The 27,737-nt window shown below is 42.7% G+C and overlaps 1 protein-coding gene across 1 annotated transcript in view; it reads left to right on the plus strand.

Annotated features, from left to right (window-relative positions):
* Positions 1-27,737, plus strand: part of CPM (carboxypeptidase M) — an 87,412-nt gene that overhangs the window by 27,112 nt on the left and 32,563 nt on the right. The window contains exons 2-3 of the mRNA XM_007463555.1: positions 16,724-16,821; positions 27,174-27,346. Of these exons, the coding sequence (XP_007463617.1) occupies positions 16,724-16,821; positions 27,174-27,346 (271 nt within the window). The remainder of the gene's footprint in view (positions 1-16,723; positions 16,822-27,173; positions 27,347-27,737) is intronic.

Raw genomic sequence — 27,737 nt, forward strand, 5'->3', positions numbered from 1 at the left:
CCCCGACACCCAAAAAAAAAAAAAAAAAAAAAAAAGAGGATCTGACTTTGTTTGACCTCTCCCCTAAGGGACCAAAAACAGAAGTTCTCAGGACTTCCCTGGTGATGCCGTGGTTAACAATCCCCCTGCCAAATAGAGACACAGATGTAGAGAACAAACGTATGGACACCAAGGGGGGAAAGTGGTGGAGCAGTGGGGGTTGGTGGTGGGATGAATTGGGGGATTGGGATTGACATGTATACACTAATATGTATAAAATAGATAACTAATAACCTGATGTATAAAAAGTAAATAAATTAAATTTTAAAAAGAAGACTTAAAAAAAAAAAAAGAATCCTCCTGCCAATGCAGGGGACACGGGTTCGATCCCTGGTCTGGGAAGACCCCACATGCCGTGGAGCAACTAAGCCCGTGCGCCACAACTACTGAGCCTGCGCTCTAGAGCCCGCGAGCCACAAGTACTGGGCCCGCGTGCCACAACTACTGAAGCCTGTGCAGCTAGAGCCTGTGCTCCGCAACAAGAGTAGCCCCCTCTCGCTGCAACTAGAGAAAGCCTGTGCGCAGCAACAAAGACCCAATGCAGCCATAAATAAACAAATAAATTTATTTTTTAAAAAAAGAAAAAACGGAAGTTCTCAGCTTTTTATAGTATGAGGCCTCTAGAGATTTTCACTCTGGGGATTTAAAAATGAGTTTCCTGTCTCTGTATGAAAGAAAGACTAGAAGGGAACATAAAGAAATTAGGGTGGTTGGAACATGTGAATTATGGCTAGTTTTTAAAACTCAATTTTCTAAAAGCTTCTTTTAGAAAATTTTATAGGTTAAAATTTTTTAGAGGAAGTAGAGCAGACGTATTGGCTTCTGACCTGGGCATAGAGTGGGAGGAACAGAGGAGGTGGTGTTGGAAGGAGGATGGAGGCAGAGGAATTGCCTGCCGTGTTCCTGTTTGGGTTGACGGGTGATGATTAATGAGACAAGCGCTCTGCTTCTCCAGGAGTCACGACTTGTCTTGAAATCAAAACGAAGAAGAAGAAAGGAAAATGTCCTCCAACTCAGTTAATGTTCAGATTTTTCCTTTTCTCTTTTCTTTTCTTTTTTCTTTTTTTTTTTTTTTGCGGTACGCGGGCCTCTCACTGTTGCGGCCTCTCCCGTTGCGGAGCACAGGCTCCGGACGCGCAGGCTCAGCGGCCATGGCTCACGGGCCCAGCCGCTCCGCGGCATGTGGGATCTTCCCGGACCGGGGCACGAATCTGTGTCCCCTGCATCGGCAGGCGGACTCCCAACCACTGCGCCACCAGGGGAGCCCTCCTTTTCTCTTTTCAACTGAAAAAGGTCATGTCCCCAAGCAATCAGAAGAATCCCTGATTTAGAAATTGAAACCCCCAAACCTCCCATTGAGCTGTTCAGGAACCAATAAAATGGAACTGACATCTCCATTTCTCAGGTATCCTTTCACAACATTAGTGCCATGAGGACACGTGTGTAAGCAAGTGAAATCCCATCTCCCCGTGATGACAGAAGAGTCTAACCGGAAGCCAGATATTTTCTTTGGATCTTAGCACTCTCTTGTATGGAAATATCCCCAAGAAGGTCTGCATACCCTGGAATTGATCTAGAAATCTGGATCTTTTTCAGAGCCCACCGCAGATAGCTCTTGATAGACTAGTCCAGTATTTCCTTCAATACTGGACCAGGGGTGACCCTGGCTCCAACTGGACTCCCTTATTTGGTCGTTTATCCAACCATCCATTCCTTTTGCAAGCATTTATTGACCATCTACTGTGTATGTGCCGGGCACTACACTAGATGCTGCAAGCAGAGAGATGCACAATACCTTGCCTACAGGAAAACCTGTGGTTTCAATGTTAGGAGAGGGGCTGCAGAAGCACTGTGGGAGAAGTTGAAAAGAGAGAGCAACTCAGGCTGGTAAGATATAGGATCAAGGAAGGAGACGGGTAAGAAAGGTGATGGATGGGACGGTGCGTTTGGTTGAGCCTTGGAAAGGCAAGTGGAAGTTGGCTACTTAGATCAGGTAAGGTAGACAGAGGACTACCCATGCAGGAGAAAGAGTGTATATTTATAAGCGTCGAGGCCTTTTGGAATCACACATGATTAAGAATGCCTAGGTGTATGGGATTGTGGTGGAAGGCTAGAGGCAGCAAGGGGATAGTCCATGAGAGGCTGGGGTGCCAGGTTGAGGGGCTTGGGTTCTACCTTGATGTCATGGGAGAAAAAGGGACTGGTCCATCACAGGGTAAGCAGTGAAGCCATGCAATCTGACTGACATTTGATTACCATGACCACCCGGACCCACCAAATAATGGAAAGTTTGCCAAATGTTGTTTTTCTTTTGGACTTTGTTTTTTCAAATGCTGAAAGTGATGTCAGAAAGCAAAAAGTTAGTGTTTTTCAGGGCAATCTAACCAGTTAGTGATTTACATTTGTTTCAGCTGACTTAATGCGAAGCTCAGGATTGGCATTCAGGGCATATTTGTTGAATGAATAAATGAGAAAGTGAAGGGTTAAGCCTTTGTACAGGATGGTAGTTAATATAATGAAGGTGTACCTGATTTTAGCTCCTACAAGCATTTACAAACAAGACTCTTCCACATGAAACCCTTAGAAAACTAACTGAAAGGCAGACTGTTGTTTGTTTGGTTGTTTTATTGAGAAATAGTCGACCATAGTGTTTTCAGTGGCAAAACTTGTGATGCCATTTTATAGAAATATCCTACAAAAGGAGAAATCAGGGTGAGCCAGGGTAGCCTGGGGAAACTTCTTGGAACTGAATCCATTGGATTTGAAAAGGCAGAAAATTCAGTGATGCATTTTAGGCTGAGGATGACACAAGTAAAGATGAGGCTGAGCCTGATGCTAGTGGGAGCACTTGTGTTAGCAGATGGTGGGCCATATGGGTGGAGGTCAGGGGTGGAGGACCCTGAACCCCGGGGGGAGGGATTTGGGTCACATGTGCCAGTATTTACCAAGAAAAAGTAGTCCTGTGATGCACCCATAACTTTGGAAAAGCTACAGTAGATCTTTATTGAACACCTACTACACACGAGGCACCTTTAGGTGCCAATATGGGATTGTGGTGGAAGGCTAGAGGCAGCAAGGGGATAGTCCATGAGAGGCTGGGGTGCCAGGTTGAGGGGCTTGGGTTCTACCTTGATGTCATGGGAGAAAAAGGGACTGGTCCATCACAGGGTAAGCAGTGAAGCCATGCAATCTGACTGACATTTGATTACCATGACCACCCGGACCCACCAAATAATGGAAAGTTTGCCAAATGTTGTTTTTCTTTTGGACTTTGTTTTTTCAAATGCTGAAAGTGATGTCAGAAAGCAAAAAGTTAGTGTTTTTCAGGGCAATCTAACCAGTTAGTGATTTACATTTGTTTCAGCTGACTTAATGCGAAGCTCAGGATTGGCATTCAGGGCATATTTGTTGAATGAATAAATGAGAAAGTGAAGGGTTAAGCCTTTGTACAGGATGGTAGTTAATATAATGAAGGTGTACCTGATTTTAGCTCCTACAAGCATTTACAAACAAGACTCTTCCACATGAAACCCTTAGAAAACTAACTGAAAGGCAGACTGTTGTTTGTTTGGTTGTTTTATTGAGAAATAGTCGACCATAGTGTTTTCAGTGGCAAAACTTGTGATGCCATTTTATAGAAATATCCTACAAAAGGAGAAATCAGGGTGAGCCAGGGTAGCCTGGGGAAACTTCTTGGAACTGAATCCATTGGATTTGAAAAGGCAGAAAATTCAGTGATGCATTTTAGGCTGAGGATGACACAAGTAAAGATGAGGCTGAGCCTGATGCTAGTGGGAGCACTTGTGTTAGCAGATGGTGGGCCATATGGGTGGAGGTCAGGGGTGGAGGACCCTGAACCCCGGGGGGAGGGATTTGGGTCACATGTGCCAGTATTTACCAAGAAAAAGTAGTCCTGTGATGCACCCATAACTTTGGAAAAGCTACAGTAGATCTTTATTGAACACCTACTACACACGAGGCACCTTTAGGTGCCAAGAATATAGCAGTGAATAAAACAGGCAAACCCAACAAAATGGCAAACACACCGACAGTGCTCATGTGTGACGTTCTAGTTGAGGTGGCCATTACACAACGAAATGATTAAGCTTTTACGATCTCAAAGAGTGGAAAATGCACGAAGAAGAGTTCCACAGTATTAGGGGATGACCAGTGTGTATCTGGTGATGGTGGTGGTGCAGCCAGGAGGTGGAGTGGGGAGGATGACAAGTCACTGGTGAGGCTGGTCCTCGGTAACAGCCAGCCCTTACCCCCAACGACAGCAGGATTCTCACCCTCTGCTGATCGAAGCTTCCTTGTCTAGGCCCGGCCCATCAGTGTAAGAAGCCAGGAATGCTGGGTCTAAAGGAGCTGGCCATTGGGATCTACTGCTGGTGGGCCCGTTGGAAAAGCGCAGACGGACGTGTTTCCCAGGTCTAAGGCACGCAGGCTTGACACCTGTGCACAAGCCCTGGGATCGCTGAGTCCCACAGTCTCCTGCGGGACCCGGCTCACCCTCACACAGCAGGTGGCCACACTTTGGACCCCACACCGAGATCTCTGCAGTGGGAAATTCTAGTGTGGCAGACTTCGGCATTAAACACCTGCCTATCGGTCCTGAGGTGCCTCCTGTGCCACCCTCCTCCCCATATCCAACTGGGCCCTGAAGCTCAGGGCCTCAGCTGGAATTTAGGAGAGGCAGCCCTGTCCCACGGCTGCTTCCAGGTAGAGCAGAGCGCTCGCTCTCGTCACCGTAGCTGCAGGACCCCCGGGATGCCCGATTCCTTTCTGCACCCCTGAACCCCTTCTTGACAAGTTCCTCCATTCATGAACAAGCTCAGGAATTCCTAGCCCACTACATGGGAAAGTAGTGAAGCTTCTTGGGGTCATGTGGCTGACCTGGGGGGGGGGGCGGTGGGAATCATTGCATCTGTCCAAGTGGGTTCTCAGCTTTGCAACTACAGAATCAGACAGACTAGGCATTCACGTGGGCTGGCCAGACTGCTCAACTCAGTGCAGAAGCCACAGTGAATGCTGGACCATTTGCCGTGACAGGAGGGCATGTGTGTGAATCTTGGGCCCCAGAGACAGGGTCTGTGGAGAGCAGAGGGGTTTTGTCCATGTCTCTCTCTTGCTGTTCCACCCACCCTAATTTTTCAGCCTAGTCAACTTAGCAGACAGATCTATGAACTACAGCCATCTCCAGATTCCACAACTTTGGGGCAAAGCCACTAAGGCTTGCCTGTAGTCTGTGTTTTTTTTGTTTTGTTTTTAATTGACCTATTTTTCCATATATATATATATATATATATATATATATATATATTCTTCATCATATATGTATTCTATGGCTCACGGGCCCAGCCGCTCCACGACATGTGGGATCTTCCCTGACCGGGGCACGAACCCGTGTCCCCTGCATCGGCAGGCGGACTCTCAACCACTGTGCCACGAGGGAAGCCCCCATATTTTTTAAATTTAATTTATCTTTTTATACAGCAGGTTCTTATTAGTCATCCATTTTATACACATCAGGGTGTACATGTCAATCCAAATCTCCAAATTCATCACACCACCACCACCACCACCCTGCTCCTTTCCCCCCTTGGTGTCCATACATTTTTTCTCTACTTCTGTGTCTCAATTTCTGCTCTGCAAACTGGTTCATCTGTACCATTTTCTAGGTTCCACATATACGTGTTAATATATGACATTTGTTTTTCTCTTTCTGATTTACTTCACTCTGTATGACAGTCTCTAAATGCATCCATGTCTCTACAAATGACCCAGTTTTGTTCCTTTTTATGGCTGAGTAATATTCCATTGTATACATGTGCCACATCTTCTTTATCCGTTCGTCTGTCGATGGGCATTTAGGTTGCTTCCATGACTTGGGTATTGTAAATAGTGCTTCAGTGAACATTGGGGTGCATGTGTCTTTTTGAATTATGGTTTCCTCTGGGTATATGCCCAGTAGTGGGATTGCTGGGTCATATGCTAATTCTATTTTTAGTTTTTTAAGGAACCTCCATACTGTTCTCCATAGTGGCTGTATCAATTTACATTCCCATCAACAGTGCAGGAGGGTTCCCTTTTCTCCACACCCTCTCCTGCATTTGTTGTTTGTAGATTTTCTGATGATGCCTATTCTAACTGGTGTGAGGTGATGCCTCATTGTATTTTTTTTTTTCTTTTCGGCTGTGTTGGGACTTCGTTGCTGTGTGCAGGCTTTCTCTAGTTACATCCAGCAGGGGCTACTCTTTGTTGCGGTGCGCAGGCTTCTCTGGCTTCTCTTGTTGCAGAGCACGGGTTCTAGGCACGCAGGCTTCAGTAGTTGTGGCACGTGGGCTTCAGTAGTTGTGGCTCGCGGGCTCTAGAGCGCAGGCTCAGTAGTTGTGGCACACGGGCTTAATTGCTCCATGGCATGTGGGATCTTCCCGGACCAGGGATTGAACCCGTGTCCCCTGCATTGGCAGGCAGATTCTTATCCACTGCCAGCAGGGAAGCCCCTCCTTGTAGTTTTGGTTTGCATTTCTCTAATAATTAGTGATGTTGAGCAGCTTTTCATGTGCTTCTTGGCCACCTGTATGTCTTCTTTGAAGAAATGTCTATTTAGGTCTTCTGCCCATTTTTGGATTGGGTTGTTTGTTTTTTTTAATACTGAGCTGCATGAGCTGTTTATGTATTTTGAAGATTAATACTTTGTCCAATGATTCATTTGCAAATATTTTCTCCCATTCTAAGGGTTGTCTATTCGTCTTGTTTATGGTTTCCTTTGCTGTGCAAAAGCTTTGAAGTTTCATTAGGTCCCATTTGTTTATTTTTCTTTTTATTTCCGTTACTCTAGGAGATGGATCAACAAAGATCTTGCTGTGATTTATGTCAAAGAGTGTTCTTCCTATGTTTTCCTCTAAGAGTTTTATAGTGCCCAGTCTTACATTTAGGTCTCTAATCCATTTTGAGTTTATTTTTGTGTATGGTGTTAGGGAGTGTTCTAATTTCATTCTTTTACATGTAGCTGTCCAGCTTTCCCAGCACCACTTATTGAAGAGACTGTATTTTCTCCATTGTACCTCCTTGCCTCCTTTGTCATCGATTAGTTGACCATAGGTGCGTGGATTTATCTCTGGACTTTCTATCCTGTTCCATTGATCTATATTTCTGTTTTTGTGCCAGTACCACATTGTGTTGATTACTGTAGCTTTGTAGTATAGTCTGAAGTCAGGGACTCTGATTCCTCCAGCTCTTTTTTTTCTTTCAAGACCCTCAGGGTCTTTTGTGTCTGCATACATATTTTAAGATTTTTTGTTGTAGTTCTGTAAAAAAATGCAATTGGTAATTTGATAGGGATTGCATTGAATCTGTAGATTACTTTGGGTAGTATAGTCATTTTCACAACATTGATTCTTCCAATCCAAGAACATGGTCTATCTCTCCATGTGCTGGTATCATCTTTAATTTCTTTCATCAGTGTCTTATAGTTTTCTGCATACAGGTCTTTTGTCTCCCTAGGTAGGTTTATTCCTAGGTATTTTATTCTTTTTGTTGTAGTGGTAAATGGGAGTGTTTCCTTAATTTCTCTTTCAGATTTTTCATCATTAGCATATAGGAATGCAAGGGATTTCTGTGCATTAATTTTGTATCCTGCAACTTTACCAAATTCATTGATTAGCTCTAGTAGTTTTCTGGTGGCATCCTTAGGATTCCCTATGTATAGTATCATGTCATCTGCAAACAGTGACAGTTTTACTTCTTTTCCAATTTGTATTCATTTTATTTCTTTTTCTTCTCTGATTGCCGTGGCTAAGACTTCCAAAACTATGTTGAATAATAGTGGTGAGAGTGGACATCCTTGTCTTGTTCCTGATCTTAGAGGAAATGCTTTCAGTTTTTTACCATTGAGAATGATGTCTGCTGTGGGCTTGTCATATATGGCCTTTATTATGTTGAAGTAGGTTCCCTTTGTGCCCACTTTCTGGAGAGTGTTTGTCATAAATGGGTGTTGAATTTTGTCAAAAGCTTTTTCTGCATCTGTTGAGATGATCATATGGTGTTTATTCTTCAATTTGTTAATATGCTGTATCACATTGATTGATTTGCATATATTGAAGAATCCTTGCATCCCTGGGATAAACCCCACTTGGTCGTGGTGTATGATCCTTTTAATGTATTGTTGGATTCTGTTTGCTAGTATTTTGTTGAGGATTTTTGCATCTATATTCATCCATGATATTGGTCTGTAATTTTCTTTTTTTGTAGTATCTTTGTCTGGTTTTGGTATCAGGGTGATGGTGGCCTCATAGAATGAGTTTGGGAGTGTTCCTTCCTCTGCAATTTTTTGGAAGAGGTTGAGAAGGATGGGTGTTAACTCTTCTCTAAGTGTTTGATATAATTCACCTGTGAAGCCATCTGGTGCTGGACTTTTGTTTGTTGGAAGATTTTTAATCACATTTTCAATTTCATTACTTGTGATTGGTCTGTTCATGTCTTCTATGTCTTCCTGGTTCAGTCTTGGAAGGTCATATCTTTCTAAGAATTTGTCCATTTCTTCCAGGTTGTCCATTTTATTGGCATAGAGTTGCTTGTAGTAATCTCTTTGGATGCTTTGTATTTCTGTGGTGTCTGTTGTAACTTCTCCTTTTTCATTTCTAATTTTATTGATTTGAGTCCTCTACTTCTTTTTCTTGATGAATGTGGCTAATGGTTTATCAGTTTTGTTTATCTTCTCAAAGAACCAGCTTTTAGTGTTATTGATCTTTGCTATTGTTTTCTTTGATTCTATTTCATTTATTTCTGCTCTGATCTTGATTATTTCTTTCCTTCTGCTAACTTTGGGTTTTGTTTGTTCTTCTTTCTCTAGTTCCTTTAGGTGTAAGATTGGCTTGTTTATTTGAGATTCTTCCTGTTTCTTGAGGTAGGCTTGTATAGCTCTAAACTTCCCTCTAAGAACTGCTTTTGCTGCATCCCGTAGGTTTTGGATCGTCGTGTTTTCATTGTCATTTGTCTCTAGGTATTTTTTGATTTCCTCTTTGATTTCTTCAGTGATCTCTTGGTTATTTAGTAACGTATTGTTTAGCCTCCATGTGTTTGTGTTTTTTACGTTTTTTCCCCTGTAATTGATTTCTAATCTCATAGTATTGTGGTCAGAAAAGATACTTGATATGATTTCAATTTTCGTAAATTTACTGAGGCTTGATTTGTGACCCAAGATATAATCTATCCTGGAGAATGTTCTGTGTGCATTTGAGAAGAAAGTATAATCTGCTGGTGTTGGATGGAATGTCCTATAAATATCAATTAAATCTGTCTGGTCTATTGTGTCATTTAAACCTTGTGTTTCCTTATATGTTTTCATTTTGGATGATCTGTCCATTGGTGTAAGTGAGGTGTTAAAGTCCCCCACTATTATTGTGTTACTGTCGATTTCCTCTTTTATAACTGTTAGCAGTTGCCTTATGTATTGAGGTGCTCCTATGTTGGGGGCATATATATTTAAATTATTATATTTATGCATATATATTTGCATATATATTTATATGTTAGATTGTTGATCCCTTGATCATTATGTAGTGTCCTTCCTTGTCTCTTGTAAGATTATTTATTTTAAAGTCTATTTTGTCTGATATGAGTATTGCTACTCCAGCTTTCTTTTGATTTCCATTTGCATGGAATATATTTTTCCATCCCCTCACTTTCAGTCTGTATGTGTCCCTAAGTCTGAAGTGGGTCTCTTGTAGACAGCATATAGATGGGTCTTGTTTTTGTATCCATTCAGCAAGCCTGTGTCTTTTGGTTGGAGCATTTAATCCATTCACGTTTAAGGTAATTATTGATACGTATGTTCCTATGACCATTTTCTTAATTGTTTTGGGTTTTTTTTTTGTACCTCCTTTTCTTCTTGTGTTTCCCACTTAGAGAAGTTCCTTTAGCATTTGTTGTAGAGCTGGTTTGGTGGCGCTGAATTCTCTTAGCTTTTGCTTGTTTGTAAAGTTTTCGATTTCTCCATCAAATCTGAATGAGATCCTTGCCAGGTAGAGTAATCTTGGTTGTACCTTCTTCCTTTCATCACTTTAAATATATCATGCCACTCCCTCTTTGCTTGTAGAGTTTCTGCTGAGAAATCAGCTGTTAACCTTAAGGAAGTTCCCTTGTATGTTATTTGTCGTCTTTCCCTTGCTGCTTTCAATAATTTTTCTTTGTCTTTAATTTTTGCCAGTTCGATTACTATGTGTCTCGGCGTGTTTCTCCTTGGGTTTATCCTGTTTGGGACTCTCTGCACTTCCTGCACTTGGGTGGCTATTTCCTTTCCCATGTTAGGGAAGTTTTCGACTGTAATCTCTTCAAATATTTTCTTGGGTCCTTTCTCTCTCTCTTCTCCTTCTGGGACCCCTATAACGTGAATGTTGTTGCGTTTAATATTGTCCCTGAGGTCTCTTAGACTGTCTTCATTTCTTTTCATTCTTTTTTCTTTATTCTGTTCTGCAGCAGTGAATTCCACCATTCTGTCTTCCAGGTCACTTATCCGTTCTTCTGCCTCAGTTATTCTGCTATTGATTCCTTCTAGTGTTTTTTTTCATTTCAGTTATTGTATTGTTCATCTCTGTTTGTTTGTTCTTTAATTCTTCTAGATCTTTGTTAAACATTTCTTGCATCTTCTCGATCTTTGCCTCCATTCTTTTTCTGAGGTGCTGGATCATCTTCACTATCATTATTCTGAATTCTTTTTCTGGAAGATTGACTATCTCCACTTCATTTAGTTGTTTTTCTGGGGTTTTATCTTTTTCTTTTATCTGGTCCATAGCCCTCTGCCTTTTCATCTTGTCTATCTTTCAGTGAATGTGGTTTTTGTTCCACAGGCTGCAGGATTGTAGTTCTTCTTGCTTCTGCTGTCTGCCCTCTGGTGGATGAGGCTATCTAAGAGGCTTGTGCAAGCTTCCTGATGGGCGGGACTGCCTTGCCTGTAGTTTTTGAATAGAGAGCAGTTCGGGGACAAACTGGTACATCAGTTGGCAAACCAATTTGAGATTTGCATACCAAAGGGAGCAGATGATAGCTTTAACTTCTCAAACCATCCTCATAGGATCCTGTCAACCTCCTCCTTCCTTTTCCAATTCTCCCAAGGGGAGACAGAAAAAATCTCAACACCAGAAATGGGACATGGCAAGCTTGGGGCACAGGTTCACATTTCTCTGATATTTTCCATCTCTTAGGTGACTGAAGCAGTGCTGCATAGTGGTTAAGAACAGAGCTGGCTCTGAATAAACTGTCCTGCACCATGCCTTGTTACTTTGGTTCTCAAACTTTAGCATGCATGAAGATCCCCTGGAGAGCTTGTTAAGACACAAACTGCTGGTTCTCCCCCTGAGAGTCTCTGACTCAGCACCTAGGGGTGGAGCCTGAGAATGTGCATTTCTAACAAGTTCCCAGGTGACACTGATGATGGTGGTCCTGGGACACGTTGAGAACCATGGCCTTATGAGCTTCCCTAAAATGGCATCCACCTGTGTGAAAGGATAATCTTTGTGCCTACCACTTGTGGTTTCAGGGCTAAGTGAATACATGTAAAATGCTCTGAGCTGTGAGTCATACTACCGTGCAAGCACAGCCAAACTGGAGACTTTTGTCCCTGTTTTGTTTGCGTCTGTTTTGTTTTTGTCGTGAGCCACTTAGCAGGAACCTCTTCCTCCATCTCCAAGCCCAAGGACACTTGACTTTGGAGACTGAGTGTTTAACCTGACTGCAGTCATTGCAATTTTTCAGCTCTTTTGGGACATTATTTGAAATAGGGCTTTGCGTGCTGTGTTCAGCTCTGTGTGTGTGTGCTAATGGGAGCATACCTAAGTGAAACTGAAGTTTTGGTGTCAGATCATTGGCTTCTTTTTAGAGAAGGCAGGAGGAATTCGCGAGCCTTACATCAGCCTTGCCAATGGAGTTGTTATTCCCACTATGTACGAGGTCACAAACTCATGCATTGAGAAGGCTCCCCCAAGGTTTGACTTAGGTCCAAGGGTAATTGTAAGGACACAAAGAGAAATATGGAAGTCTAGGAAACTGATCCATCTCCCTGGAGATTGGAGCCTGGTGGGTGGGATCATGAATACAACCAGCCTCATCGACACTGCAGCTCTGCTCCTGGGACCGGGCCACCCACGCAGCATCTCCACTTCTCTCTGGGCATGTCCCGCTGAAACTCTGGGAGTAGAGAGAGTCTGATGGGGTCGTTATGCCAACACTCAGTATGGACCATCCCTGTAGGGTAGCCCTCGATTCGGGTGTCTTGCTCTGGCTCAATCGTCAAAGCCAGGTAGCAGCCTGGAACTTGCTCCAGGCTCAAATTATGGCAGCGCCATGCTGAAAGAACTGCCGGGGAACTTTCCACCCAGGGTGGGGTTGGCCCTGGACTACCTAGTATGTTCAGGGAGATTGAGGCAGCCTGGCGTCATCAGAAGAACACAGATATTGGAATCAGAAAGACCTGAGTTTGAACCCTGGTTTTTCCACTTAAATCAATGAATTGTGGATATCACCCACCACACAGAGGTATTGTAAAGATCAGGTATTATAAAGTGCACAGCACAGTGCCCGGCACAGTCTCTGAACTTAATAAATGATAAGATTTGACATTTTACTTTTTAAAAACTGGAAAGAAGGAAAAATGAGGAAAAAAAAAAGTACTTGGTTTTATCATCCTATCACTTAGCCCCTTATTACTGACAGTGTGCAGTTTTCAGTTCTTGTAGGGACTCACCCATTATTTCATTTAAGGCTTTATATGCTTTGGATCTGTTTTCTTCCATGGTATTTTTTTAATGAACAGTCTGTTTTATATGGTTGTAGTTAAATAATTATGCATTCTGATTTCTTTCACATGATAAAGTATTTTTACATTATAAATTCTGTATGTAATTTGAGTGGACATGCTGTATTTTACATAAAATTACTTAGAGTTGGACACCTAACGATGGAACACTGGTTGAATAAATGGTACTGCATTTGTGTAATAAAACACTAAGCAGCCATTTAAAAAGATGTAGTCAAAGTATATTTGTTAATATAGAAACATGTTCATGATTATATGGAAAATGAGATGATTTTACCTCAAGATCCACTGCCTCCCAAATCTATCTGGATATTCACTGCCTCACTATCAGCAGCTTTCAAACTTTAATGGGCCTCAGAATCACCAAGGGAACCTGTTAAGTGCAGGTTTGGGGCCCTCCCCCTAGACTTTGATTTAGGAGATGGGGCTCAGGGATTGGTGTTTTTCCAAGGATCTAGGCAATTCTGACGTGGGAATGACACTCCTCCCATTTCTACCTGTTGAAGCTGTACTTTACTTACCAAGCTTCTCTTCCTCCTTTCTCCTGAACGCCTAGAGCGTTGTTTCCTCGCCTTGTGGATCTTTGTGAGGCCTTCTGAATTGTAAGACTTTTCCTGGTCCTACAAGCAAACTCAGTTGGGTACCATGTCACATCCCTGGGCTTTGTGTCAAGCTCTGAGTGGGTTCCTGGATATAGATACTGAAATCCTGGAATCCGGGTTTTGTTTACTTTGCAGTGAAGAGAAAGTGGCCGAGCATTTCAGAACTCTTGAGCACACCTGGTATCAGCAGGGACTCTGAGGAATAAAGGCAGGCGAAAAAAATCTTATTTAAATTACCCTCACCTTGGCAATCAAGCTGTGAAAAGTCAATAGTTTGTCCTTTGTGCATTTACTCTGGTCTAAGCCAGAGATCAGTGTTCGTTGGAGAGGCTGGTTAAAAAAACTTCAAGAGGCTTGTCATTCCTGGTGAATATCTCCAGGTTTTCATTCTCAGACTTTGTGCCATGGAGGTTATTCAAGGGAAGTTTCTCATCTTGCAGTTTACTTAGGGGCCATTCGAGCCAAAATTGAGATTGAGTCACCACCCAAGTCCTTCCTTACTTAGGTTTTATTGGTTTGATTTCCCTCCTTCCTTAAACCAAATAATATTGGTTACCCATGTCGAGTCAGGTTTTTCTTGTCTTACACTATCCTTTATATTACAGGTCAGCTGTTGCAAATGCAGAGTTAGAAATCTAACAACTAGTAAACATTATGTTGAGATGATACTGAGTTTTTTCCCTTGTCTGTGAGGGAACTAGGCCATAGTCTGTATAAATCTGTGGTTATTCTAGGTTTAAAAGCATTAATAGCTACAGAAAAGAATTTCCCAGAAGGAAACTAAAGAGCCAAGATTAATAGAAAAAAAGCCCAGAAAAACCTCTCCCTTGCTTCACGTGAAAATATTAACTTGGTAGATTTGAAGCCCTAGATGACCTGAGAATTGGTACTATTGGGGGATGAAAGGTTCTGGTTGATGCAGCGGTTCTGGCGGGAAATCACTGGTTGGATTGTGCTTGTCCACGTGACTAACTCGGAGTCATTCTTCAGAACTCGGTTTAGAAGTCAGCTCTAAAACCCTGCGTCTGTAAAGCTTTATGTGATCCCACTCCTTGGAAAAAGTTCCTCATTTATTCTACAGCCACAGCAGTACCTTATACACACTCTAAGGTTGTATATGTCACAGTCTAGTGTAATGATGTTTGCACGCTGCTGTTCTCCACTAGACCAGAAACTCACTGGGGGCTTCCCTGGTGGCGCAGTGGTTGAGAGTCTGCTTGCCGATGCACGGGACACGGGTTCGTACCCCGGTCCGGGAAGATCCCACATGCCGCGGAGCGGCTGGGCCTGCACGTCCAGAGCCTGTGCTCTGCAACGGGAGGGGCTGCAACAGTGAGAGGCCCGCGTACCGCAAAAAAAAAAAAAAAAAAAAGAGGAAAAAAAAAAAGAAACTCATTGCGGGTAGAGAGTGTGACTTATTTGTAGGGTCTAATCACCTGGTTAAATGCCTGGTTATAGTGGTACTAAATAAATGGATGTGTAAATGAATGATGTGAGCGTGCTGCACCAAACAGGTGGCAGCAATCAGATAGACTGCCTTTTGGGGGTGTTTTCTGACAATTTCTGCAGTTACTAAATTTAAAGCATCACCCTGTCAAGACGAATTTCCCTATAATTGTTAGAATAAATTAAGAATAAATGGTGAGGGCTTCCCTGGTGACACAGTGGTTGAGAATCCACCTGCCAATGCAGGGGACACAGGTTTGAGCCCTGGTCCAGGCAGATCCCACATGCCACAGAGCAACTAAGCCCGTGCGCCACAACTACTGAGCCCGTGTGCCACAACTGCTGAGGCCTGTGCGCACAGAGCCCATGCTCTGCAGCGGGAGGGGCCCCCACAGTGAGAGGCCTGCGTGCCACAGCGAGGGGTAGCCCCCACTCACCGCAGCTGGGAAAAAGCCCGCGTGTGGCAGCAAAAACCCAACACAGCCAAAAATAAAATAAATTTATTTTTAAAACACTAACAAAAACTTTTCTTAAAAAACAATAAATGACGAAAAAGACAAGTTCAGTATCTGCTTCTCCCTGGATTCCTTATGGCAACTGGGTATTCCCCAGCCCATTGGACCCCCCAGATTGAAGGAACTACACCTGAAATTCTGCAGAAATCCACTCAACGTTAGCCCACGAGCTGCTGTTAAACTCCTTTCCTGGGTACTTGAATTCCACAGAAGGCTTAGCTGTCACAGATATGTGCACTTTGTATCTAGGTGCTAGATAGCAAATATTTGCCCAATCTCTAATTTTAAAGTGTTTGTATTAAAAGAGCCAGATGATTTTAGAATCGAAAGAAACCTCTTCATTTTACGGATTAGGACACCAACCTTCTTGAGAGACAGGCAGTTTTCGTTAGTGGCAGAAGCCCTAGAGTTGAGTCACATAGGCCAGGATTCAGGTCTTGGCTGTGGGGCTCAAATCACAGCCTCTTACTGGCTGTGTGATCATAAGCAGTTTATTTAATATTTCTGAAGGTCAGTGTTTTCACTTGTAAAGTCCGGTTAAAAATCCATCTCCCTGGGTCAGGACAAGGGATTGCCTCAGGTAACGTGAACCAGAGATGCAATGGTAACATCTGCCCAGAGCAGATGTTCAACAGTCTTGAGTCTCTGTCCTCCCTTGCCCAAATCACACCATTTATGGCAGAGTTAGGACTCAGAAGTTTCTCTTGAGGCATTGTTAGGATGGCTTGTGCTTCCTGGCTTACGTGGCAGGACTCATGCCCATCAAGGACACTCATTGCTGAGGGGCTATGTTACATGAGCATTTGAATATGACAAGACTCAGGATTTACTGTAAAAACAATCTCCCTTCTGAGTTACATATTTTCTTGCTGTTGCTTTCTTCACGTTCCTTGCACTGAGAGTTATGGCACCCTCCCTATCAACTACCAGTAATAATTTTTTTTTCCCAGTAATAATTTTGTGTAATTGTGTGAATTAGCAAGATCACTTCTATAAAACACCAGAAACTCAGAGCAAACTATATAAACATTTTGGAAAAATAAGATCTACATAGCCTAATAAGTCTTTGATTTTAAAAAGTCACATTCTAGAATAAGAACTTAAATATTTGTGCTAAATTGAAAGGGTTTTGGAAACTAGAAGTGTTTTAAGCAAGGAAGCATTAGTCACATGAACTGAGGTGGTTGTGAAACATTTGTCAGGTGGGAGAAGCAGCAGCACTTGTTCACTGTTCTCATTCTCCCAGAGTTCCTTCGTCATTTCAAAAGACAACTCATTTTTCTACACTCTTCTTCCTTGTAAAGGCAGAAACCTCTGGGTTCTTATTGTGGGACGCTTTCCAAAGGAACACAGAATCGGGATTCCAGAATTCAAATACGTGGCAAATATGCATGGAGATGAGGTATGTATATGGCTTGAATATCTGACATGTCACCAGAGAAGCTTCCGCTCGGGTCTCTTGTGCTCTGTCTAAATGCAAAGGAAGCAGCAGACACTGTAGCAAAGAATCTGGAAAGGTCTTCCGGTGAGGCCTTCTGAGAGGATTGAAGGAACCAGGTTCCAAAAACCAGCACAGCCATCTATCTGGTTGTTTACCCAGTGCCCTGTGCAGGTAACTGGAACTTTTTTTGTTTGGGGTCTGGAAGAACAACAGTGCCCCAGCTCTGGACTGCCAGCAAGTCCCCGAACTCCTGCCTGTGTTGGTTTTCCCCATCTCCTGCTCAGCATCGAGGTGACCCAGCAGAGGAGCAATATTCTATTTGAACTAAAACAATCAGATCCCAACTAGCTATCCAGACTCCTAGGAGCTGGCTTTTTGAATGCTTTTGTCACTTTCTCTTAATCTAACACTTAGCGTTTCCAATGCTTAAGTTTAGAGCAGCGGTCCCCAACCTTTCTGGCACCAGGGACCGGTTTCATGGAAGACAGTTATTCCACAGACCGGGAGGAGGCGGGGAATGGTTTCAGGATGATTCAAGCGCATTACATTTATTGTGCACTTTATTTCTATTATTACATTGTAATATATAATGAAATAATTACACAACTCACCATAATGCTGACAGGAGGTGGAGCTCAGGCGGTAATGCGAGCGATGGGGAGCGGCTGTAAATACAGATGAAGCTTTGCTTGCTTGCCCGCCGCTCACCTCCTGCTGTGCGGCCCGGCTCCTAACAGGCTGCGGACCAGTGCCAGTCCTCGGCCCAGGGTTGGGGGACCCCTGGTTTAGACCATCAAGCTTAGGGCTCTGTCATCCCTATCATTCAACAAACTCTTAAATTCCATCATGATGTCTTGCCTCTTTTCCAGCTTACCGGGGATCAACTCTCTTTTTATTTTGTTTTGTTTATGTTATTTATTTTATATTTTGCAAAATACCCTTTACCACACCTGCCTGCCCAGCCATTCTTGCCAGGCATTTGAAGATGCTCCTCTCCATTTCTCACCTTTCTTCCTCAGAGTATTTTGAGAATATGACAACTGCAGGACCTTCTGTTCCCCAGAACCCCACACAACTGGGCAATACAGTGGGAGGGAAAGATAGTGCCCAGTCTTGACAGTAAAGAAAATTGACGTAGGAATATCAAACACACTTAACTTTAAGGAATGTCAAAGAACAGGAATATTCCTATAAGTATAACCTGCTGACTTGCTACGACGCTTCCAGGTCTGCAGTAGCATGGGTGGCACGCACTGCTCGAACCCTGGGCTTCATGTCCCGGCTTAACCCTCCCCAACCCCAGGCTTTCTAGGAATAGGCTCCACCCCGCATGACACACACACATTCTGCCCTTCCCAGGCACGCTGCTCAACCCATCCTGGTCCTGCCGAGCCAGGGGACTTCTTGTCACTGGAGCTCAGATGCAAACACCTGTCTTTGAGAGAGTGGTTGGTCTTTGAACCTGATTTGGGGGTGGGTGGAAGTTACTTTTTTAAGCATAATGGGCTTTGCTCAAAAAGGCTTGATATTGCTGGGAGTCTGACCATAGTTGTTTTTAACAAAACAACTATTCATGACAGACAGCAGCCCAGACTTCCTTTCTCTTTTGCTATCTAGTCAATTGATCGAGGTCCTGTGGGATCCATTTTTAATAAGAGACATTGACTCCAGTAGCTTATTTATTGAATTCCTGGTATTTCAGAGGTTGCAGCCTGATGCTCAGAAGTTAATCCTCTCATTTGAAACTTCCAAAGAAAAGCAAGAGTCCTTCCTCTCACTCACCCCTGAATTCACTTGTACTTTCCCGAATTTCTGACATCTTGCCTTCCAGGTAGTTAATGTATCCCATCAAATCAGGCTCTCTCATTCACTGTGATTCTTTGAGGAATGCTAAGGACTGAGGTGAGGTGACTCAGAGGGAAAAGTCCCAGTGTGTTTCGGGTGTGGGAACCTGAAGTCCTGCTATCCCCTGTGTGTCCCAGCTGGTAGCAGTATCTGGCAGCTCTGGGGGCCATTGAGAAACTTATTATCCTGAATTTAGATCTTGTGTGTTCTGTCCTCCTGGAGCCACTAGGAGCTGGGAAAGTGATGGCGTAACCCAGGAGCCAAAGGGTCACTTGGATTAGAAGCTTTAATCACCCTACTCATCCTACTTCTCTTAGACCTTTTGGAATTGAAAGAGCATTTTCAAGAACCCACTATTAAAAAGCAACATAGATAATATTTGGGGGCAGTAGTTCTTAACCTTCTCTGGTGGGATTCCTTGCTATTCTGGCACAGACTTTGAATGCTAAGCTCAGGGTCCATGGATCTTCTAGGAGTTTGTGGAGAAGCCCAGCAGGGGTCATATGTGTACCGAGTAGTGTGGTGGACAGAATTGACCACGGTATTTTTTAAATGTTTCCTCTTTTCCCTGGACCCCACCTCAGCACCATCAGGAACACCCAGTTATGTTGATCACACCCACCATTTTCCCCCCATGAATTTTCACCTGCTTCGTGATGCCTTCTTTTAGAATCGGGTCTTTATTAAATTAAAAATAACCTGTTATTATTACAAAATCAACATATGTACATCTTAGAAGAAATACAGATTAAACAAACAAAAAGAAAACATTGTATACTGACCTTCTACAAATTAGGACTGTCGATTCCTTATCATTTATCCTTCCAGAGATTTTTGTGTGTGCAGTTTCACCAAATGAGCAATGCTCATTTGCTCTTTGTAACATTTTTCAGTTAATACAAGCTACCCTTTCATGTCAGTAAATGTTTATCCTATCTTTACCTTATATCCCATGTTCTAGTTTCTCCAGTTGTCCTCAAAATGTCCCCCAAAGTGTCCATTCAAAATTCTGTCCAAGATTATGCATCATATGTGGTTGACATATCCCTTGAATCTCTTCTAATCTAGCATATAAGGAATCTTTTCACGACGCTAGACTTAAGCGAGAATGTTGATCCATTGTGTGTCCTGCAGAACGTCCCTCATTTTGGATTGTTCCCTTCCTTATAATATCATCGATTTTGTGCCTCTCATCCCTCTATTTACTTCAAACTGGAAGTTAAATCTAAAGGTTTGTGGGATTCAGGTGAAACATTTTTGGCTACTGTGTATCTTCGGAATCGCGAAGGTGGGTGACTTTGGCTGGTGCCAAAGGTCCAGGCTAATTAGCCTGGCTACATCCGGAATGCATGAAGCACACTGAAGGGAGCAAAATCTACTTGAAACAGCCCATTTTCAGGTGAGAATTGTTACAAGAGAGTGAAGTCAAACCTCCTCTGGTTTTGTATGATATTCCTCTTGTTCTCAGTCACCTTGTCATGAGCTCATGTCCTCACGATGCTGCATCGATCAGGCTGGCAAGTTCCCCTCCATACAGCACTCGCCGACAAGAAAAGAGTAACGATAGCCAACATTTACTGAGCGTGGGCTACGCTAAGTGCTTTGTGGGCGGCCTTTCTTTTGCTCACTTCCTCAGAAGGCATGTTTGTTAGTGCGTTGACCAGGAAGGGAATGCAGGTTTCTGTTGGTGCTCTGGGCCTGCATCAGAGCCTGAGCAGTGAGCCTCTCCCAGCTATGGCTCTGCCTCCTTGACCCCCTCCACTGCCTTTGGAACATTCTGTTTTTACTGTTTTCCTTTTTACATATAGATCTATGATCTATCTCAAATTAATTTTTGTTTGGATGGATTCCCAGTTGTTCCAGCCCTGTTTGATCAGAAGATTTGGGCTCGTTCACCGTGTGAAAGCGTAGCAAACTCTTAGAGTAAGACTGGAGTGAGCATCTGCATGTCACTTTTCTCTGTCCCTGTCTCATGCCTGCTGCCCACCTCCCCTCCCTGATTGCTGGGGAGTCACAAGGGGGAGCCGACGGAAAGAGCACCCGCCGCCCTTGATAAACCTTTGTCACCTGCTGTTCATGCTTTTTCAGAGTGAGGGAGACATTTCTGAGCTTCTAACTTTTCTCATTTTAGTAAGACTAGCAGGTGTTTTCCTAGTTTATCCCAGTTCTTGTTTGTACACACATCAGCGTGTGGAATTGTAGAAGCCCCAGTCCCGGGTGTCATTCACACAGGCTCCTAATCGGCAGTGTGCGCACACCTGACATCCAGTCCTTGTTATTCACTGGGAGGGATGAGACCAGAGGTCCCTGGGCGGGGCTCTCTGCCATTCCCCTGCTCCACAAATATTCACATCGTTTGGGAGCGGGGTCTTTGTCCCCCTCGCCCTCCTCCGACACCTCATTCTGCTACTGGCTGGCTTTGTAGTAAACTATTACCTATAATCTAAAACCAGAGCTTTAATGAACGCTGGGACCATCCCCTGGAAATGGAAACATCTAGTACCCTCAGCCTAAATGTGGGTGCAGGAGAGAAGCCTTGAAAATCACTCCTTGCTCCTTCCTCGAGCCCTCCCTGTTCTATGTTTTGTGCCTGTCTGCCATCCCATGTTTTAAAATGTTTGCAGGAAAGAAAATCTTATATCTGGGCAATCTCTAGATTGTTAAGACATCTCTAATCCCTGTCTAATGGAAATATCCAAGTGAGGCATGACTATGTGTTTAAAAAGTCAGGTGCCTGGAATTTTAAGCTAATCCAGGAGCAGGCCAAGTGCAGGTGAGAGGTTGGGTCCACAGGTTCCCTTGACTGCAGGGCCCATGGTCTTTAAGTATGGGGGGAGGTATTCAGTCTATGTCTGTTAAGCATAACTGAATTGCCAATTCTGATTCTTTTTTTGTTCTAGAGTTTTTTTTTTTAAGCTTCTCTTTCTTAAACATCAATGAATTATTTTTCCTATGATGGTTTATTTGGGTATAGAGTTCTGAAATACCCACATCACACTTAGAATTTCACATTTGGTGGCATTAATTTATAGTTTATTGGATTCCAGATACATAATGGAAAGGAAAAACATTGCAAAAATATGGATAATACTGATCATATTTTTCAACCCAAAAATAAAGGCTAAATGTTTTTTTGCACACCTTCTAGGTATGAGACATTTAGACAGTAGTTTGTATGTCTAAATGTCTATATTTAGAGGGTATTTTAATGTTCTACGTGAACAACAGGACATAATATCCAGAATTGTGCCTATCCTGGAAGATCTTGGGCTGTGTAGTCAACATGCAATAGAGGTTCCAAACTTACTAAAACAAGACAAAACAAAGCTTGCCACTTCTCAAGCCCTTCATTCCACCACTATCCCAGATGACAAAATGTCCTCAGTTACACAGCATGGCTTTGGATAATTATTTCCTTTTGCATTTAGACCAAACTAATCCTTATTCCAGGCCAAGTGTCTAATTCCTTTTAAGTATGTATTAAGTTCCTCATATAATTATCCTCTTTCTCTCCATCTCCCTTTTTTGGTGAGGGTGGGCCAGGGGACCAGGGTGTCGAGTCCTTGGCATGATCAGAATTGCTGGCCCCCAGCCCTGTGAAGTGTGTTCAGTATTGAACGTCCTTGCAATGAACTAACTTGATCATTTGTATACCCCCTCTCACTGAGAACCTTAAGTCCTCATGTTTTCAGAAAGTTCCTCCTCAGAATAGTCATGACTTTGTAGTGGATTTGGCAACAGTAACCAACAATCATTTACTGAGCACATGATATACCTGGAGCTGGGCGAGATACCAGGGCTACACAGGAAGCTGGTTAGGATCCCTGCCATCAAACCTTGGATGGTGGAGTTGGGGGGGTGGGGGTGGGGGTCAGTCAGGGTCGTTCAGGCCATTGTAATATGTGTGAGCACTGTCAGGAGAGCACAGGTGAGGAGAGTTAAAGGACCACCTAGGGAGGTCATGGAGCCCAGACTTGGGGAGGCCACGGAAAAGTGTGCTAGATAATGTAATATTAGGCTAATATTTGAAGATGAAGGATTTAGCTAGGCATTAAGACAAATGAATTAAGTCTGTAACACACCATGTGGAGCCCCAGAACTGACAGGCTTATTTTCCCCCAGAAGCTGCATTACAGTGTAGCATTTCAAGAACGGACTCCACCATTAGGAGAGCTGAAGTGTTGGTACTACCCTCTAATTCACTCTCGCACAATACACTACCCAGTTGTGGATTGTTGCTTCAAAATTGTTTTCCAATTGTTCTTAGAAGTGCTAAAACATTGATTTTTATCTATCTAGCAAATTCCCACTTGACTGAATTGAAGAAAAACTGATAGAGAATTTATTTTCTGCTTTCTGGGTTCTTGCCATCTTTTTTTTAACTTTTTATTTTATACTGGAGTGTAGTTGATTAACAATATTGTGTTAGTTTCAGGTGTGCAGCAAAGTGATTCATATACATATACATGTATCTATTCTTCAAATTCCTTTCCCATTTAGGTTGTTACATAATATTGAGCGGCATTCCCTGTGCTATACAGCAGGTCCTTGTTGGTTACCTATTTTAAATGTAGACATGTGTACACCTCAATCCCAAACTCCCTGACTATCCCTCCCCCCCCCACCCTCCCTCCGGTAACCATAGGTTCCTTCTCTAAGTCTGTGAGTCGGTTTCTGTTTTGTAATAAGTTCATTTGTATCATTTTTTTTTTTAGATTCTGCATATAAGCGATATCACACAATATTTCTCTTTCTCTTTCTGACTTACTTCACTCAGTATGACAATCTCTAGGTCCATCCTGGGTGCCTGCCATCTTAATGACCGGATGAATTATCAGAGAAAGACTCTAGAAGCTGGTGTGCTCACCCAGCCTTTCAGGCTCTTCATTAGGGATTCTTTCATCAAGTCCACACTCTCACAAAAGGAGCTAAATGAAAGGCTGGTTAAGCTAACGGAAACAGTTTTGACCACATTCTTTTTTAAAATTTTAGTTTCTCTAAGGTTTCATTTCAAAGACTTAATTTTAAATGAAGAGAGGTCTATACATAAAACATGAATGAGTGTTTGAGACATTTATATTAAGGTTGAGAATAATATGTGGCATAAATTTGCTGTTACAGAGACAGGAAAATATGGTCCAAGAAAACAAGAGGACTTTGTTTAACTCCCTCTGAAAATGCATCTGTTTACCTCACCATTTTTTTAAATTATCTAACTCTTAATTGGTTCTTTATCATACTTCCAAGATTTTTCTTTCACCCTCTGCAGTTACGAACTTGTGGTTTGTTTTGGAATATGGAGACAAACAGAAAATACCTTGGTCACACATTCGTTACCTTGAAAGATTCATGATTTTATTGTTTTTGTAAAAATAACATAGGTTTTCTTTAAAAAGCAATACTAGAAAAATAAGAGGAAATAAAAACTATTCAGAATACTATCGCTCAGAAATCACCATCATTAGTATTTGCCAGATGCTATTCTAGACATCTATGTATTTCTACAGTAATAGAATGAGAGGAATCAAAAGGATATAAAATGAAATGTGTGTCATATTATACGTGTTATCTTTAAATAAGAAGTATGAGATTTAACTTTACTTGAATTTAACAGAATAGAACTGAAGTGAAATGAAAATAATTGGTGAACTTGGTATTTTCTCAAAATAAGAAATTATCGGAAGATTCTTCTAAAGTCAAAAAATTAGGAAAAACTTTGGGCTTCCCTGGTGGTGCAGTGGTTGAGAATCTGCCTGCTAATGCAGGGGACACGGGTTCGAGCCCTGGTCTGGGAAGATCCCACATGCCGCGGAGCAACTAGGCCCGTGAGCCACAACTACTGAGCCTGCGCGTCCGGAGCCTGTGCTCTGCAACAAGAGAGGCCGCGATAGCGAGAGGCCCGCGCACCGCGATGAAGAGTGGCCCCCGCTTGCCACAACTAGAGAAAGCCCTCGCACAGAAACGAAGACCCAAGACAGCCAAAAACATAAATAAATAAACAAATGTGGGGTTTAAAAAAAAAGAATTTAGGGCTTCCCTGGTGGTGCAGTGGTTGAGAGTCCGCCTGCCGATGCAGGGGACACGGATTCGTGCCCCGGTCCGGGAGGATCCCACATGCCGTGGAGCGGCTGGGCCCGTGAGCCATGGCCACTGAGCCTGCGTGTCCGGAGCCTGCGCTCCGCAACGGGAGAGGCCACAACAGTGAGAGGCCCGCGTACCGCAAAAACAAAAAACAACAACAACAACAACAAAAGAATTTTAAAAAAAGGAAAAACTGAAATTATAATGATTTGAAATATATATATTTTTAAACTTTGGATAATATCCTATGACCCATTGCTGGGAAAAGTGAAGGAATTAGCACTTTGAAAAGTCTTCTGTCCTCTCTTTTCCTCTCCCCCGGCACCCACCCTTGCTGTTAGCTATAAACCTTAACTTTTACCTTCTATCCTATACCCACACCACCACAGTTGCTTAATTTAGTTCTATAGCTTAATCACAGCTTCTTACTCTTTGTTTTCATTTTCTTGTGGGTGGATGAATTTAACTGCCAACTCCTGTCTTGAGTTTGGGCGTGCTTGAGAATGTAGGATTCAGATAGTTAAGAGGAAATTCACATTTAGAACCATGTGGGGATTCCAATATATCTCACTTGGTACTTAACCTGGGACTCAGAGGGGCCTCAGGTTTTTCCTGGTACGTCCCTCTAATGGAACCATCCTACAGTCTCCAACCAGCATTTAGAAATCTCACTTCCTTCTCTCTTTCCTTGACCTTTTCTGTTCCCCAGCCCCTGTCCAGAAAAGCCCCTTCAACCAACTATACTGTCCACCTTTAAAGCCACCTTTCACAGCTTAAAATTGCCAGCCCCTCCTCCTCTGGTTTCAGGGAAGCCAGTAAGGAGTGTCCAAATGTGCGTGATCTTCCAAAACACCGAATTGGAAACCCAGTTGTGTGACTCACTTGACTTTCTTGGTTATTAAGGACCTTTTGTAAGGTTTGTAAGGACGTTTTTCAAGTGACAATTTTGACTGTAAAAACAAAAATCACAGTGGTGGAAGAAGGTAGACATGAGTAGGAAAAAAATTGCAGTCAGAATGGAATTTACTTCTCCTGAATTTTATGGCTACCTATAAATATGGAATTTACATATTTAAAATTTTCTTAGTTCCATTTTAATTATTCTGTGTTCATTAGGATAACAAATTCATAAATTGTGATCTCTTTGCTTGCCAGCGAGGGGCATAAAGTATGGAATTGCTCATCCTTTGTCCCAACAATGAATTGCTACAGAGCAGTCATAAATGAAAATTCTTTTCCTGCCCACGGCCTTCATTAATGCGCCAGAAGCACTGTCCTTATTTAACCACCTGCTGCCCTGATTTCCCATATACTAACTGCTCTACAACATCTGCTCACATGTAAGAGGTAAATATTCCTTGCTTAGAAGCAGAATCTTTGAACTCAGGATTACAGGGGAAAAGTAATATAGCCTAATCAAATCTTTCTAGAATAAGGTTGAATATGTGAATTCCTTTAAAAAAAAATAGTAAATCTCTCCCTTGGGGATTATAAAGCAAGCTCTTTCACAGGCCTTCAGTTTCCCAATCATTGTTGGTACATAAGGTAATTTTAGGTGAATGTGACCATGTTTATTTTCAGTCATGCTTTTATTTTACTATACAATTAGAAACGTATCTAGCAAAATGGTAATTATACAAAGTTTCTTAATGTAAGTAAAAAGTGAACCAATTTAAAGAAAATGCAAACTAAATAATAGTATAGATAATGTGCAGATATGGCAAAAAATTGTGAGGATGTTGTGCCAATGAAACATGAGGATGTGGAAATCAGAAATACAGAGGTACAGCAAAAATTGCACAAATGTGCAAGAGGGGAATTTGGAGATAAAAGAACTTGGAAACGGGGGAATACGAAAATCAGACCTATTTAAATTAACCTACTTAAGTTATGCATATTACAAATTCAGGTTTTTCTCTATTAAAATCTACATGTCTACTGCAGTGGTTCTCCACGAATCATCCACAGAGACACGCACCACGGCTCTCCCGTGTGCCAGGCATGCTTGTGGAGACGCACAACTCCCTGCCTGATCTCTAGCTCCCCCTCTCGCCACCACTCCAGGAAGTGTTTGGAAGACAGACAAACTGGAAATGGGATAATAAGAATAACCTTTACTCCACTCTAATTCATTTTTAGTAAATTATTTACTTATAGGTACTTTTTTTTAAGTTAACTTAAAAAAAACCTTTTACTCACAAAGGTTTTGCGGCACACCAGTGATGGATTGCCACATGCCAGAGTGTCAGTATACCTGAGAAACGGTGGTCTGACAACTGGTTTTGGTCTCACATATCATGTGCAGTGCTTCTTGTTGGGGAATTTGTGCTTTGGGGACTGTTTTCCTCTCACCTAACAATATCCTCTTCTCTCTTTAACACCTATAGGCTGTAGGGCGGGAACTGCTGCTCCATTTAATTGAATATCTTGTAACCAGCGATGGAAGAGACCCTGAAATCACAAATCTAATTAATAGTACCCGCATACACATCATGCCTTCAATGAACCCAGATGGATTCGAAGCTGTTCTAAAGCCTGACTGTTTTTACAATAAGGGAAGGTAAGCACGGGCTAGTCTATCTTTATTTAAAACACAACAAAAGCATAAAAAGGCCCCCATCAGATCAGACCCCTTCGCCCTGTAAAGAGAAGTTAGCGAACCATCTCATAACCTGTGTCTTGTCGCTGCTGTGCTGGAAACTTTTCAGGGCTGCCCATTGCTTTGACCTTGAGAAGTAAAATCCTGAGCAAGGCTGCTTTACCCCTGCGCCTGCCTCACTGCTCCGGCTTCATTGCCTCTTCCCCCGCACTCACCCTGCCGCAACCGCTCAGACCTCCTTTCATCTTCTGCAACCACCAGCTGCCTTCTCACCCCTGGCATTTCCCACCCCTCCCCCCCGCACCCTGCTTCAACAGCATTTCCTTAAAGCCTCCTTCCCTAACCTATCAGA

The sequence above is a fragment of the Lipotes vexillifer genome, unplaced genomic scaffold, assembly GCF_000442215.2.
Source record: "Lipotes vexillifer unplaced genomic scaffold, Lipotes_vexillifer_v1.1 scaffold602, whole genome shotgun sequence".
Taxonomy (NCBI): domain Eukaryota; kingdom Metazoa; phylum Chordata; class Mammalia; order Artiodactyla; family Lipotidae; genus Lipotes; species Lipotes vexillifer.